Raw genomic sequence first — 12,911 nt, 5'->3', positions numbered from 1 at the left:
AATCGATCTATCTACTCACAAAGTCGGTTGATATATTGGTTAATTTCATCGATTATAGCTTCTCAAATGGCCATCAATCAAAGCGAAGAAACAACGCCCAATACGACCAGAAATGACCAGCCGACCATCGATGCGAGCAGTCCTCTGTACATTCATCCTTCTGATAGTCCTGGAGTACTGCTAGTGCCAGTTCCATTCGATGGAATTGGATATAGGTCTTGGAGAAGAAATGTGTTACGAGCTCTATCGGTCAAAAACAAATAAGGGTTCATAAATGGGGAATGTAGGAAACCTAGCCTTAATTCACCTCAATTTTGCCAATGGGAGAGATGCGACGATATGGTGACCTCCTGGATTCTCAATTCCCTCGAAAAAGAGACCTATGACAGTGTTGCGTATGTTAATGACTCAGTCGAGCTATGGAGGGAGCTGGAAGATCGATATGATCAAACAAATGGAGCAAAATTTTATCAAATCCAAAAGGAGGTCAACGATCTTGTTCAGGGTTCATTAGACATCATTGCCTACTATACACGAATGAAGAGATTGTGGAAAGAATTAAACACAGTGAGTGCTAAGTCTCAGTGCAACTGTGTTTGTACGTGTGGATTAAAGGAAACGATGCATAAAGCAGAACAGGATCGACGACTCGTTCAATTTTTTATGGGCTTAAATGAGGTCTATATAATAGTGCGAGGAAGCATTTTGATGATGAAACCTCTACCGTCTTTGGCACAGGCTTTATCCCACCTAATACAGGAAGAGAATCAAAGGAAATTCAAGTTAAGTAATCAATTAAATCTCGAGTCTACTTCACTATATGTGAATGCCACATCTACACAACATCAAAATCCATTCGGAGCTAGGAACTTCAAAACACACTACACTGCAAATAACAAAGGTCGCCCAATCTGTGACTATTGCAAGAAACCGGGTCACACAAAGGAGAAATGTTACAAGTTACATGGGTATCCCCAAGGAAATTCATACAACAATCAGAATTTTAATCGGGCCAATGCTCAACAGTTCAATCAGAATAACAGCTCAAATCAGACTCAGAGTCACAAGTTCAACAGAGGAAAAGGAGTTGTGGCAAACATACATGGAGTTCCAGCTGATTTACTTCATGATAAGGAAGATGATTCAGTTGCACATGTGAGAATCAAAATGGCAACCTAACAAGAGAACAGTATGGGTAGATAATGAGTCTGCTGCAGCACTTTCAAATAGGCAACACAGGAGGACCCTCCATCAATTCCAACATTACTAATGCTGCTGTCAATTTCGCAGGTATTATAGTCTGCACCTCTTCTATTGATTTTGACAAACCATCATGCAAATGATTTGAATAAAAGTCTGACATTTGGATCATAGAATTAGGAGCATCTAACCATATGACTTTTAATAAGATAACACTTAGCAATATCACCCCTCTACCATATCCTTTATTGATTAGCCTACCAAATAGATATAAGGTGAAAGTACTTGAATTTGGAGATGTGATATTCAGTCCTGAAATCATCCTACACAAAGTCCTATATGTTCCTTCTTTCAAATACAATCTAATCTATGTCCACTCTCTTGCAATGCATCTTAAATGTATTGTGCTCTTTATTAATGCACTGTGTCTATTAGAGGCCCCTTCAGTGAAGAGGCCTCAGGTGATTGGTAGTAGCAGGGAGGGACTATACTATCTGTGTTCCAAGTGTCTAAAGGGTAAAAGCACTTTCACAAATTTTAATGTATCGGGTTCTTGTTGCAACTGTTTTTCCTCTACTAGTGTAAATAGTGAAGGCTTCAGAATTCCTAATCATTCATATCATCATTCATCAAATGTAAATACATCCACTCACAATAATAAGAATGACTCCTCAGTTGTGTTTGATAAGTATGATGTGAATCTCTTGTGGCACAATAGGCTTGGTCATGTTTTCTTTTTCAAAATGAGAGGAATGCCCTCTATACCTGTACTTTTCTCACCCAGACAACCATTTATCTGTTCAATTTTCCATATGGCTAGACAAGCCAGACTTCCATTCCCACAAAGAACCAGTACCTCTACCCAAATATTTGAGTTGATACATATTGACATATACCATGTCAATACTCATGACAATTACAAGTATTTTCTCACACTAGTAGATGATTTCAGTAGATCCACTTGGACACATTTATTAAGTTGTAAGAGCAATGCTCTTCAAACCCTCAAGGCCTTTACAACCATAATTGAAAATCAATTTAACACCTCTGTTAAGACCATCAGATCTGATAATGGGTTGGAGTTTACCAGTCACGAAGCTACCACATTCTACCAATTCAAAGGCATCATTCATCAGAAAACTTGCCCCTACACACCACAACAAAATGGGATAGTGGAAAGAAAATACAAGTATCTCCTAGAAACTGCTAGGGCACTTAAAATTTTAGATTTTTTTCTGATAAGGTGTTTGCTAGTAATATACTTTGAACAATACATGTTGTGTATGAGAGAAAAATAAATAAATGTTGAAAAGAGGATAAAATTAAAAAGAAAAACTTAGTTGAAAATATTTATTATAGATTCAATTTTAATATCGAAGACTCCACGTGAAAAAAATTAGCTACTACTATTTAATTGTGAATTTTAGATCCCATAATTTATGTCTTCCCTTCACTCATCAATGATGTGCCTAAATTTTACAATATGCTAGTATTGTAAATAACAATTGTTATTTGTGGATTAAATTAAAATTAATGTTCTTTTTTTAAATACTTTTTGGAAAGGGATTAGGCGTGTAAAAATCTCAGTACAAAAACATTAAAAGACGACAAAGATGTCGTACTATATATGTAAGCAAACGTGCCTAAAGGTACACCGGTGCTTGTGGTTGTGGTGGACTTGTCATACCCCACATTTGGTAGAGTCCATAAATTGCAAAACATTTGTTGAGAGTTGAGGGTCAAATGTGAGGAATGAAGTTAGGGGCAAAGGTTAAAAGTTCTGGTGGCTGGGAAAGAGTGTTAGTAGTCGGGACTTGCTGAACCATAGAGGGCGGTAGCAATCCTTGTGGCCTATCAATGTTTGTAGGCACCAACACCAGTTGAGAAGAGGTGCCAAAATGAGGCAATGAAGGTGGAACAATAGCCGTCGGCGCCAATTCTTGTGGCCGACCAGAGTCGGCTTCTTGTGAATGTTATCCACTTTTCTGTCTCTTCGATGGAGCCAGGATAAACTTGTCACGCCATCTTGTAACGGTTTTTCTAAACGCTGCAAAAGAAAACATCAGAAAGTTGGCCAAAAAAACTGAAACTCGTTCACATAAATGTGCAAAAACTTGCTCCTAAACAACTTCTGCATCTTTGTGTCTTTTGCTGCATGTGTGTTGTAATGAGGACTCTTTTGAATGGCGTCGTAAATCTTTAAAAAATCTCCGGGTAAAATGTCAAAGGTCCCATTTTTAGGTTCAGGCTGCCCTCTTAGATCTACCCTCTCGACCTCCACATGGTACATAAATCGGCTGTTATCTAAGAATTCTTTTACTAGCGTGTCACAATCTAACATCTTGACCCTCTCTTCATTTTCATTAAGTGAAAAGATATCAAATCCTATACTAGATCATGTCCACCCAAAAACTCCCTCAATATATTTTCTCAATTGGAGGATGGAGAAGTCTGACCCTTTCTAGTCAAAGACCATGTTGGTCTTGAGGTTGACCAGGGTTGCAACAACCATGGGATAATAACCTGTGCCATAAAAGAAGTTAGAAGTTAGAAGTTCAGGGGAGGTATAGGTGATAAAATTAATAACAACGACTTACCAAATGAGGGAAGAACATTATCTCCCTCTTTCTCTTTTCCTTTTGAGGTTAGCAAGGGACCAAAAATCAAATTCTGTTGGTTTCCTTTTGAGGCTAGCAAGGGTGAGGGCGCAACAATCAAAGCTTGCTCATTTCCTTGACTAGGTACCAAATTCTGTTGGTTTCCTTTTGAGGTTAGCAAGGGTAAGGGTGCAGCAATCAAAGCTTGCTCATTTCCTTGACCAGAAACGAAATTCTGTTGGTTTCCTTATGAGGTTAACAAGGTTACGGGTGCAGTAACCAAAGCTTGCTCATTTTCTTGAGTAGAAACTTGCATTTGCCCTTGTGCGGCAAAATCAAATCCCATGCTGAATGAGGTTTTCAAGCCAATTTTATGCAGTTCTTCTTTAATCTCCATGAACTCATTTATGGGAAAGAGTGAGTCTCTTGAAGTAGTGAGTAGTTCAAACAGAGCAACAGGCCGCCGCTCAAAGAACAAAGGAAAATATCTAGAAAGACTAACTCACATGCTCTTGGCAAGTTCATAGTGCAAAAATTCCCCTCTGTATTGGAAATCCCTTAAGTTGCTAGGGATGTCCCGTGTCAAAGTCTGATCCCGGTATCGCTCGAGCTCATCACTACCCATTTGAAATGCCATAGCGAATGGAGTATCCCTAACGGTGAGGGTGCTCCCTTCTTCGATCCAAATTTGCATTAAGAAACTTTTGGGGATGAGACCTTGTTGATTTGGGATTCTGTTTCTGGTATGGAACAATGCCGCGAACAAATCTACAAGCGATTTACAGAATTTATTGGTCCATTCGTCCTTGCCTGAAAAAAGAAATAATAAAAGCAATCAAAAGTAAAGTACAGAGATAGCACTTTACCTGAAAAAACAAAAACAAAAAAAGCAATCAAAAGCACGGGGAAGATAAAAAGAGAAACGTGGCTAGACACGTGTCTAGTTAATGCTTTTGCTTAGAATAGGTGTCTTTTATTACAGTAAAAACATTCAGTTTGGGCCTAAGTATGTATGAGCCCAAAACATCATTTGTTGTAACTCTACAATCTCGAAATCCAACATAAAACACTAATCGTTTATGGATCCACCATCTAACATACAAACATCATCGGTTGTAACTCCTACAATATAAAAATTCAACATAAAACACCAATAATTTATATATATATCCACCATCTAACATAAGAGAGTGGTAAAAATACACACATACATGTAGAGGTGATTAAAATTTACTTTACGAGATTCAACTAAACTCAGTAATTAAGTACTCCACTATTACTTTTGAAAGTGCAACAGGTTTAATAGTAAAAAATCCAAAATATTTTAAGCCTTTAAGAGATGATTATTGCATAGAAGTTGGGGAAATTCAATTGGATCAAGGAAAAACTCGATTGTCGTTCTAATAAGACAGAATAATTTTCTGAATCAACAACGCAATTTTTTAAATTTTGATAATGAAAACTACGACTTTTGGTAGGCTTTTCGAATACATTTTTTTTATTCTTATAGTATTGAGAAAGACTCCTTTATATCCATGGGTATAAGTTTCCAGAAAAGTCGTCGATTCTCTCCAGTCTCCTCCCCAAGCTCTGACCAAATTCCTAGTATTTATGAGGTGCGAAACTAATTGTGTAATTTATGAAACTACACAATGGAAGCATTGGAGTTTGTGAAACTAATTGTGTAGTTGTTTTGCCTTAATTTCATGTTTGAATAGCTATTTATTTTAATAAGATTTTGACCAATTACTACAAACACAGAGCAAAACAAAATAAGGAAGACAAAATCATGTTTCTGATAATTCGCACGATAGTCGAATGTGGATGAAAAAAATAGAAATATGTGAAGAAGATGATTGTGATCGATCATGGATCTACTACTTACTTGGAGGAAGTTCCGAAATTAGCTTCACTGTTGGGATGATCATTGTTGAGAAATGAAATTGGCGGCAAAATAGCTATTCTTAGAGAAGTGAAATAGTAATTTGAATTTGTAAATGAGTAGCTGTTATATAGTATATATATATGTATTGGAGTGTGTTTTGAATCTGCACAAGCTCCACTTACACGATGCATCATGTATAGATCAGGTTAGTGTTAATTTTGTGTCACGATTGTTCCACTGAATGCCACTTATGACCCAAATGAATCCACCTTATGGTCTTCGCAAACCCATGTCCTTGGTGCTCCCTTCTTTAGCACATTATCTAGCGTTATAGTGGCCGTTTTCCTTAATTCGCAAATTTTGAAATGTTAGCTTCAATTAATTAACTCAATAGTGGTTGCAATTGAAAGGTTAGATGGTAGCTATTAATCAAAGATCTAGTTCATTTGGCCAAGTTTTAAATAAGATGGGTTGCTAGCCTTCGACACTTAACTTCATGTCGTATTGGCCCTGAGTTTGTCCTGGGACAACTTCAATCAGGCTAATGTGTAGGATATTAAAGTTAGCCCAAATCTAAACCAACATTAGTAATATTAGTTATATCGCTAATTAGAATAACTAAGCAATGTTAGTAGGAAAATCTACACAAAATGCTCATTTGGGCCAAACTAATTACCCACTCTAAGCTTTTTATATAATACACCCATTAGATCCAAAATTTACCTTGACATTCCCTTTTCCCCATTAATTAATTACTCTCTCTGTTTTGTGTTTTCTCTCCCATGTTTTTTCCTATTTATCTTAACTTTTCGCTGACTTTCCCTTTTCCCATTAGTTACTTTATGTTGGTTTGTGTTTTTCCGCTCCTATTATTTTTTCCTACATTGCATGTTATTCATCTCATCATCATATGTGCTTCTATTTAAAGGCTTAAAGAGCTTCTTTGTACTTTTTTTTCTCCATTCATAGATCAAGAGCTCCCGATCCAAAACGTCTCATTAATGAACTCCATCGATAAGTTAACTCTTCAACCACATACAGAGACTAATCCGGAATTTAAATTTAATGGTTCAGCTTTTAAGAATTTAGCGTTGAACTCATTGTGATGTTAAGATTATGGGTTCAAATTTGATACTTGTTGAGATTTTAATAGAATTTTACATATAAATCCATATTTTGTATCGAAAGTTATTGGTTCAGTTGAACTCGTATCCCAAAGGTTACATCCGTCCCTGGCCATATATTGCGATTAACTAACTTTGAGAATTATTATTAATAGAGTATGACTTATTATATGATATACAAACTAATGGCAAAGAAAAACGAAATAAAATGAAATTATTTTAAATTTAAAAAGAGCTAAAAAAATACGGGGTAAGGCTGTGTACAATAGACCCTTATGGTGCGGCCCTTCTCCGGACCCCGCGCATAGCGGAAGCTTAGTGAATCGGGCTGCCCTTTTTTTAAAAAGAGCTAACAAAATTATATATTGTAATAATATGCAATATTTTAACTGAAACTTGAATAAATACATTTAACCAATGATATACCGCTACAGTATCAAAATATACTATAAGATTGTACAGTTATACTACAACAGTATACTGTAATGGTATACCTATATACCGAAATAATATACTATAATAATATTTAAATTAATTATTTTGATGTGTAGAATAAGGATTTTATTTTTTTGGTTTCTATGGGAAATCCTATGTATAATATATCCCATATTAATAATCTAGTACCCTTGTAGTATAATTAATCTTAGGGCCTTTCAGCGCATCGGGCTAGAAGAAATTTATTTTCCCCAAGCCCATTGCAATGAAATATTTAAATGGGCTCAACTCCAAAAACAAATGTTAAGCCCATTCACAAAAATTGGGCTAACTTAATCTTCTTCAAAGAAGATGTCCGTCTAGTCTTTCATAACAAAGTTAGACACATAATTAAGGGGTATTATCACTTTTAGTCCGCATCAGAAACTATTAACATCTGATAGTTACAAATGTGTTTAAATTTTATATATAACATACATAATGTATATATATACAAAAAATATATAAATTCTATATATTTTTTCAGCTAGTATTTTTACAGTGGCTATACAATGTCATTTATTCGATAATTAACAACTTTATCCAAAAGAGCTTTAAACTCATCAAAGTTAATAAATTTGTCCTACCCGATGTTAGGATACTCGTTTCGAAACAAAGACATAAATAAAAAGCAAGGTCGTGGAGACACGTCTTGACCTAATTACTCAAATAATTTCCTTTAATCATGTTAGACTTAATTCTTTAGAGTCCAACGCACAAACTAAGTTCGGGAATACTTATCTTGGTGAGTGAAGGCTAGGGTCGGGGAAACCGGTCCTAGTTTGTGATTAATAATTTTCAACAATTGAAAGCGAACATAGGCAAAACATGCAAGCCCAATAAGACATAGTTTATCCAAAATCTTTTTAAGTCAAGTAGGAATTAATAAATCGGTGGTGCCCGAAATACATAATTCAGGGAGTGCCTCATACTTCTCTCCAATCAATAGAATTTCATACCTGGTCTTCTATGTTCGCGGACTATAAATGGAGTCAAAACTTTTCTTGATTAGTGATTTAATAAAAAATGACTTGAAACACTGAACTTATACTATTCCAAGTGATGACTCCTAAATTAATATAATAATTTTTTTTTCGAATAATGTCACTTTAATTAAAAAAATTGTTTACCCCACATGGAAAAAAAATGAAGTGTGGCATAACCAAAACAACCATACCAAAATATACGAGACCATTTTTGTCAGTTTTCTCCCAAAATTTTGGACATCCTAGTAAAAGCAATAAACATGACCTAGGGGTGTCAATGGTTCGGTTCGGTCAGTTGTTTTATAAAATTCGTACCGTACAAATTTTTCATTTATTCTATTATGTATAACCAAATTAGACTTTTCGAAATCGTCCAAATCATGTCGGCTTCTCTTCGGTATCGATATGATTCGATTAATTTTTGGTATTTTTGTCAAGGTCTTGTAAAAGTTACTAGTAGAATGCAATAACATACGCACTTTTATAGGACTTAACAAAATTCTCTAGATATTTTTACTGTTTAAAGGCTGATTATTAAGAAAATATGAAGGATAGCGAGAGTATAGATCCATTAACTATTCTATAGTAGCGTAAAAGAAACTAAGCAAAGATAAAGAAAATATAAATCACACGAGTGAAAAGATATTAACCAAGCTGGAATTCATGAATAAAGTCTATAGAAGATTAAATATTAAAAAGATAAATCCAAATCATACGATAAGGAAATATATTCAATACATTGTAGATTGCTATTCATAATCGCTATAATATTATGTCTTGCTTTTGAATATGCTAGAAATAATTTAGTGACAGTAGGGGAAGCATAATAGGTTTGAGAATTATGATTTTGAGTTTAATTACTTGTAACCATTCTCACCAAGGCCCAAGAAAATAATTAATGCATTATTATTTTTAAACTTATATATATATTTTTATTAACAAGTAAGGCAATAATGATTAACAAGTATGACAGTAAAATATTTTTATATATAGCAGGTTCCAATAAATTCAGATATGATAATAATAAATTTCGAGCGACAATCAAGCTACTACTAAATATACTCCTATTACTTTTTAATATCTTTTCCTATATCTTCTCTTGAAACCAATCCATTACCTAAAACATTTAAATGGTTAGAAACTAATTCATTCCACAACGTAATATATTTTCCTATTTTTATGTTGAGAACTTGCCATAACAAATTTTCTACTTTCCATACATTGGATATTTTTACCAGTAAAAAAATACATGGGCTATTTATATAACATAACTCTAGTGAAATTATACATCGTATATTCTGAAAGTAATAAAATACATATATTTTGTAAAAACTATAATGTATATTTGAGATATATATACATTATAAATCATGTATTTTCTAAGAAAAATCATGTATACATACATATGTTGCTTATACTCATATTTATATTTAAATATATATCATCAATATACCATTTATATTTTTCACTAATATAACATATATATTTGTATACGTTATGTCTATATAATAAGTTTATCTGATATATTTCATATTAATGGCATATTAAAATTTTAGATTTTTTTCTGATAAGGTATTTGCTAGTAATATACTTCGAATAATACATGTGTGGGAGAGAGAATGAAATAAATGTCGAGAAGAGGAAAAAATTGAAAAGAAAAACTCAGTTGAAAAGATTTATTGTAGATTCAATTTTAATATCGAAGGCTCCACGTGAGAGAAATTAGTTACTACTATTTAATTGTGATTTTTAGATCCCATAATTTATGTCTTCCGTTCACTCATCAATGATGTGCCTAACTTTTATAATATGCTAGTATTGTAAAAGAAATTGTTATTTGTGGATTAAATTAAAATTAATGTTCTTTTTTAAATACTTTTTGGAAAGGGATTAGGCGTGTAAAAATCTCAGTACAAAAAAAGACGACAAAGATGCCGTACTATATATGTAAGCAAACGTGCCTAAAGGTCCACCGGTGCTTGTGGTTGTGGTGGACTTGTCATACCCCACATTTGGTAGTTGGCCAAATGTGATAAATAAACATACATAGATATGAAATGTTGATGTGATTTTGGGAAGAGAAAAATAGAGTCCTAAACGAACCGAAGGGAGGACATGAACCTCCTCTTGAGATAGGTGTCCCCAAACTTTGGTCCGCATGTTTGTAAATTTGCGAAAAGGTCACTCAAATCTGTAAGTCTTCATAGCTTCATGCTTGGACATGGTCGTACCTGATTACTACATTCCTCTTCTATATGAAATTTTGATTGATCGTACGTGATGAGCTTTATTAAATTTGCTTGTCAAAGAAAATGAGAATAAAAAAACATTGAATATTCTGCAGTGACTTAATGTGATTGTTGTATCAATAAGAGGAAATTGTTATAGCACTGAATCAACAATTTGGTTACTTCCTAGTAACATAAGCAGTAACACCTTGGCAGCCACGGAGGACAAGAATTATCAACCTGCTGCCACTGCTATCAGGAAGAGCGAGTGTGTGAAAATTCCCTCAAGAAAGTTAGCGGATTTTGTTGTTGTTGAACCAAAATAGGCATATCTTTTTTGGATGGTTGATGCTCTTTTATTTTTGTTGCACGGGTGGCAGAATGGTAGGCTTCCTGTTGATATAAATTCTGTAATAATAGGGTTAAGCGTATGCAATTTCTTCATTATACTATTTATTTGCTATTGGAAAAATTAGTTATCGTGGAAAATACTTATAAAATATTACTACTTGTTATCGTGGAACGACTGCCACCATTATAACACTCCTAACGAATATCCTTAAGTTATGGGAAATATCATTAATATTCACCATGGCCTTTAATTTTGTCATTATTCGAGGGTGGCAGTCCATCTAAGCAGGTTCAATTTCCAGACTCCTTTTCTTAAATGGTTATTTTCCACTCTTCTATTTTGAGATTTCTTCTTTTGTGATGGTATACAACCTTGAGGCTTTTTATTCGTTTGATAGGCTTTTGAGGCTGGTTTTAAGTTGATTGGTGCAACAAGTCACTTTGTTAGTGAAGGACTCGATGTAGGTCCCTTCATCGAGCAAATGGTAAGTATTCTTATGTCTATTACTAACCATGTAATGGCTTTAATATTTGTGACCTTTTTTTGTTTGCATTGGAACTCTAAACAGCATATCATTATATGATTGCAGTCTTACCTTTTCTCTTTCTTTTGATTCTGTTTCGTGAAGCTAAAGGTATGCGGTATGCCTTCAATCATATTTTTATGTATCATTACTTTGTAAACTTATTAACGGATGTTCGTTTTTACATTTTTCCAAAGACGAATTCTCCGTTAAACAGACCATTCTCATGAGAAAGTAACAACTTGAATGTTATGAATTTTTGGTTGGAAGTCCTACGGAGCAATATTTTTCAATTTGGTTTTGTGCTCGTAGGGAACACACATTAATCCTAATATGAGCAGGTGTTTCAAAAAGATATTTGCACGGTCATCCAAACACATTCTTTTTCCAAAAATGTTTCTCCAAAATAATTCAAAAAGCTGTCCAAACTCCATATGTGTGTGTGTGTTCATTTGCATAATGCTGCTTCATGTTCTTGATTGTTTCAATGCACTTAGTTTACTTGCATTCTCTTGACATTGGGTTTGATATTTTGACTTTAATACAGTAATTGTTATGTAGAATGTACGAAGGCAGACCTGAGAGGTTAGTTCTTTTGAAGGAATAGAAGCAAAGGAAAGGAAATTATAAAAAGATAAATGCATTTCTAAGTCAAAATTTTCAGATCATATACAAGTATTCAGTTTCCATCTTAGCCAATTTGCCTCTAAGAAATCTACATATCATTTGAGAAACTGCTCGCATCATCTGCTAAATGATCACCATCATTTTATGATTTCAGCTTCCGGCTTTTACAGAACTTTGTTCTTCCAGGTTGAAAGAGTTTCCCATAGAGATAATTTGCGGAGCTATATTCAGAAGTCTGAGGATCTTGAGAAACAGTGTCTAGCAAAAGCAATTAAATCATATTGTGAGCTGGGTGATTTACCATATGAGAAAGACAAGACTCTTGTATTTTAAAGCGTAACCAAAGATGGAATGGGGTATCGGCATAAATCTCTATACATTTAGTTTGTCATACAGGAAACTAGAAACCATGAATGTTAGTGTCGTGACTTTAGTAAATGACTAATTTGTAAACACACGATCCAGAAAGAGAAGAGTTTACTGGTTTGTACCAATACAACATGAGAAAAGGAATTGTTGAAGAAGAAAGAGAAAATGACTGGTTCTTCCAATTCATCTTATCATCAAACTTGCTTCAAAGTCTTCAATGGATTTAAAACTTTCTAAATTATGTTACTGTCCAACATCGGTTGAGGTGATCTCCTTATACGGTCTTGGACACTCCCATTTCATGATCTAGCTTTTGGGATTGAGTTAGGCAATCCATTTCCTTGCCATGGTATTAGCTAAGGCGCATTCCAATTCTTGGTTTACCCGATCTTAGACCCCATATTATGTTGTCCACGCTTTAGTTAGTAGGCCTGGGCGTTTGGGGTGTCAGAATAGGCGATGTTTTGTCCATGCTTCGGTTGGAATGCCTGAGCGTGCTGAGTAAGGTTTTTGATGAACTCTAATTGTTTTCACTTCGATGCTAAA

General features: G+C 34.4%; 1 protein-coding gene and 1 long non-coding RNA gene across 2 annotated transcripts; both read left to right on the top strand.

The window, feature by feature from the left end:
• Positions 1–339: 339 nt before the first annotated feature.
• On the top strand, positions 340–1,179 carry LOC138894578 (uncharacterized). Its single transcript, XM_070179282.1, has one exon. It carries the CDS (start codon positions 340–342, stop codon positions 1,177–1,179), a length of 840 nt encoding a protein of 279 aa, XP_070035383.1.
• Positions 1,180–11,069: 9,890 nt separating this feature from the next.
• LOC138894992 (uncharacterized) lies at positions 11,070–12,531 on the top strand. The gene is made up of 3 exons (XR_011409178.1): positions 11,070–11,134; positions 11,244–11,330; positions 12,183–12,531. It is a non-coding gene; the product is annotated as an uncharacterized lncRNA (long non-coding RNA).
• Positions 12,532–12,911: the final 380 nt, after the last annotated feature.

Source organism: Nicotiana tomentosiformis, chromosome 6 (genome assembly GCF_000390325.3).
Source record: "Nicotiana tomentosiformis chromosome 6, ASM39032v3, whole genome shotgun sequence".
NCBI classification, from domain to species: domain Eukaryota; kingdom Viridiplantae; phylum Streptophyta; class Magnoliopsida; order Solanales; family Solanaceae; genus Nicotiana; species Nicotiana tomentosiformis.
The sequence above is the reverse complement of the archived record's forward strand: the minus strand, read 5'-3'. Positions and strand labels throughout refer to the sequence as shown.

Coding starts and splice junctions, on each gene's coding strand:
- LOC138894578 (XM_070179282.1), top strand. CDS start 340: ATGGTGACCTCCTGGATTCTCAATTCCCTCGAAAAAGAGACCTATGAC.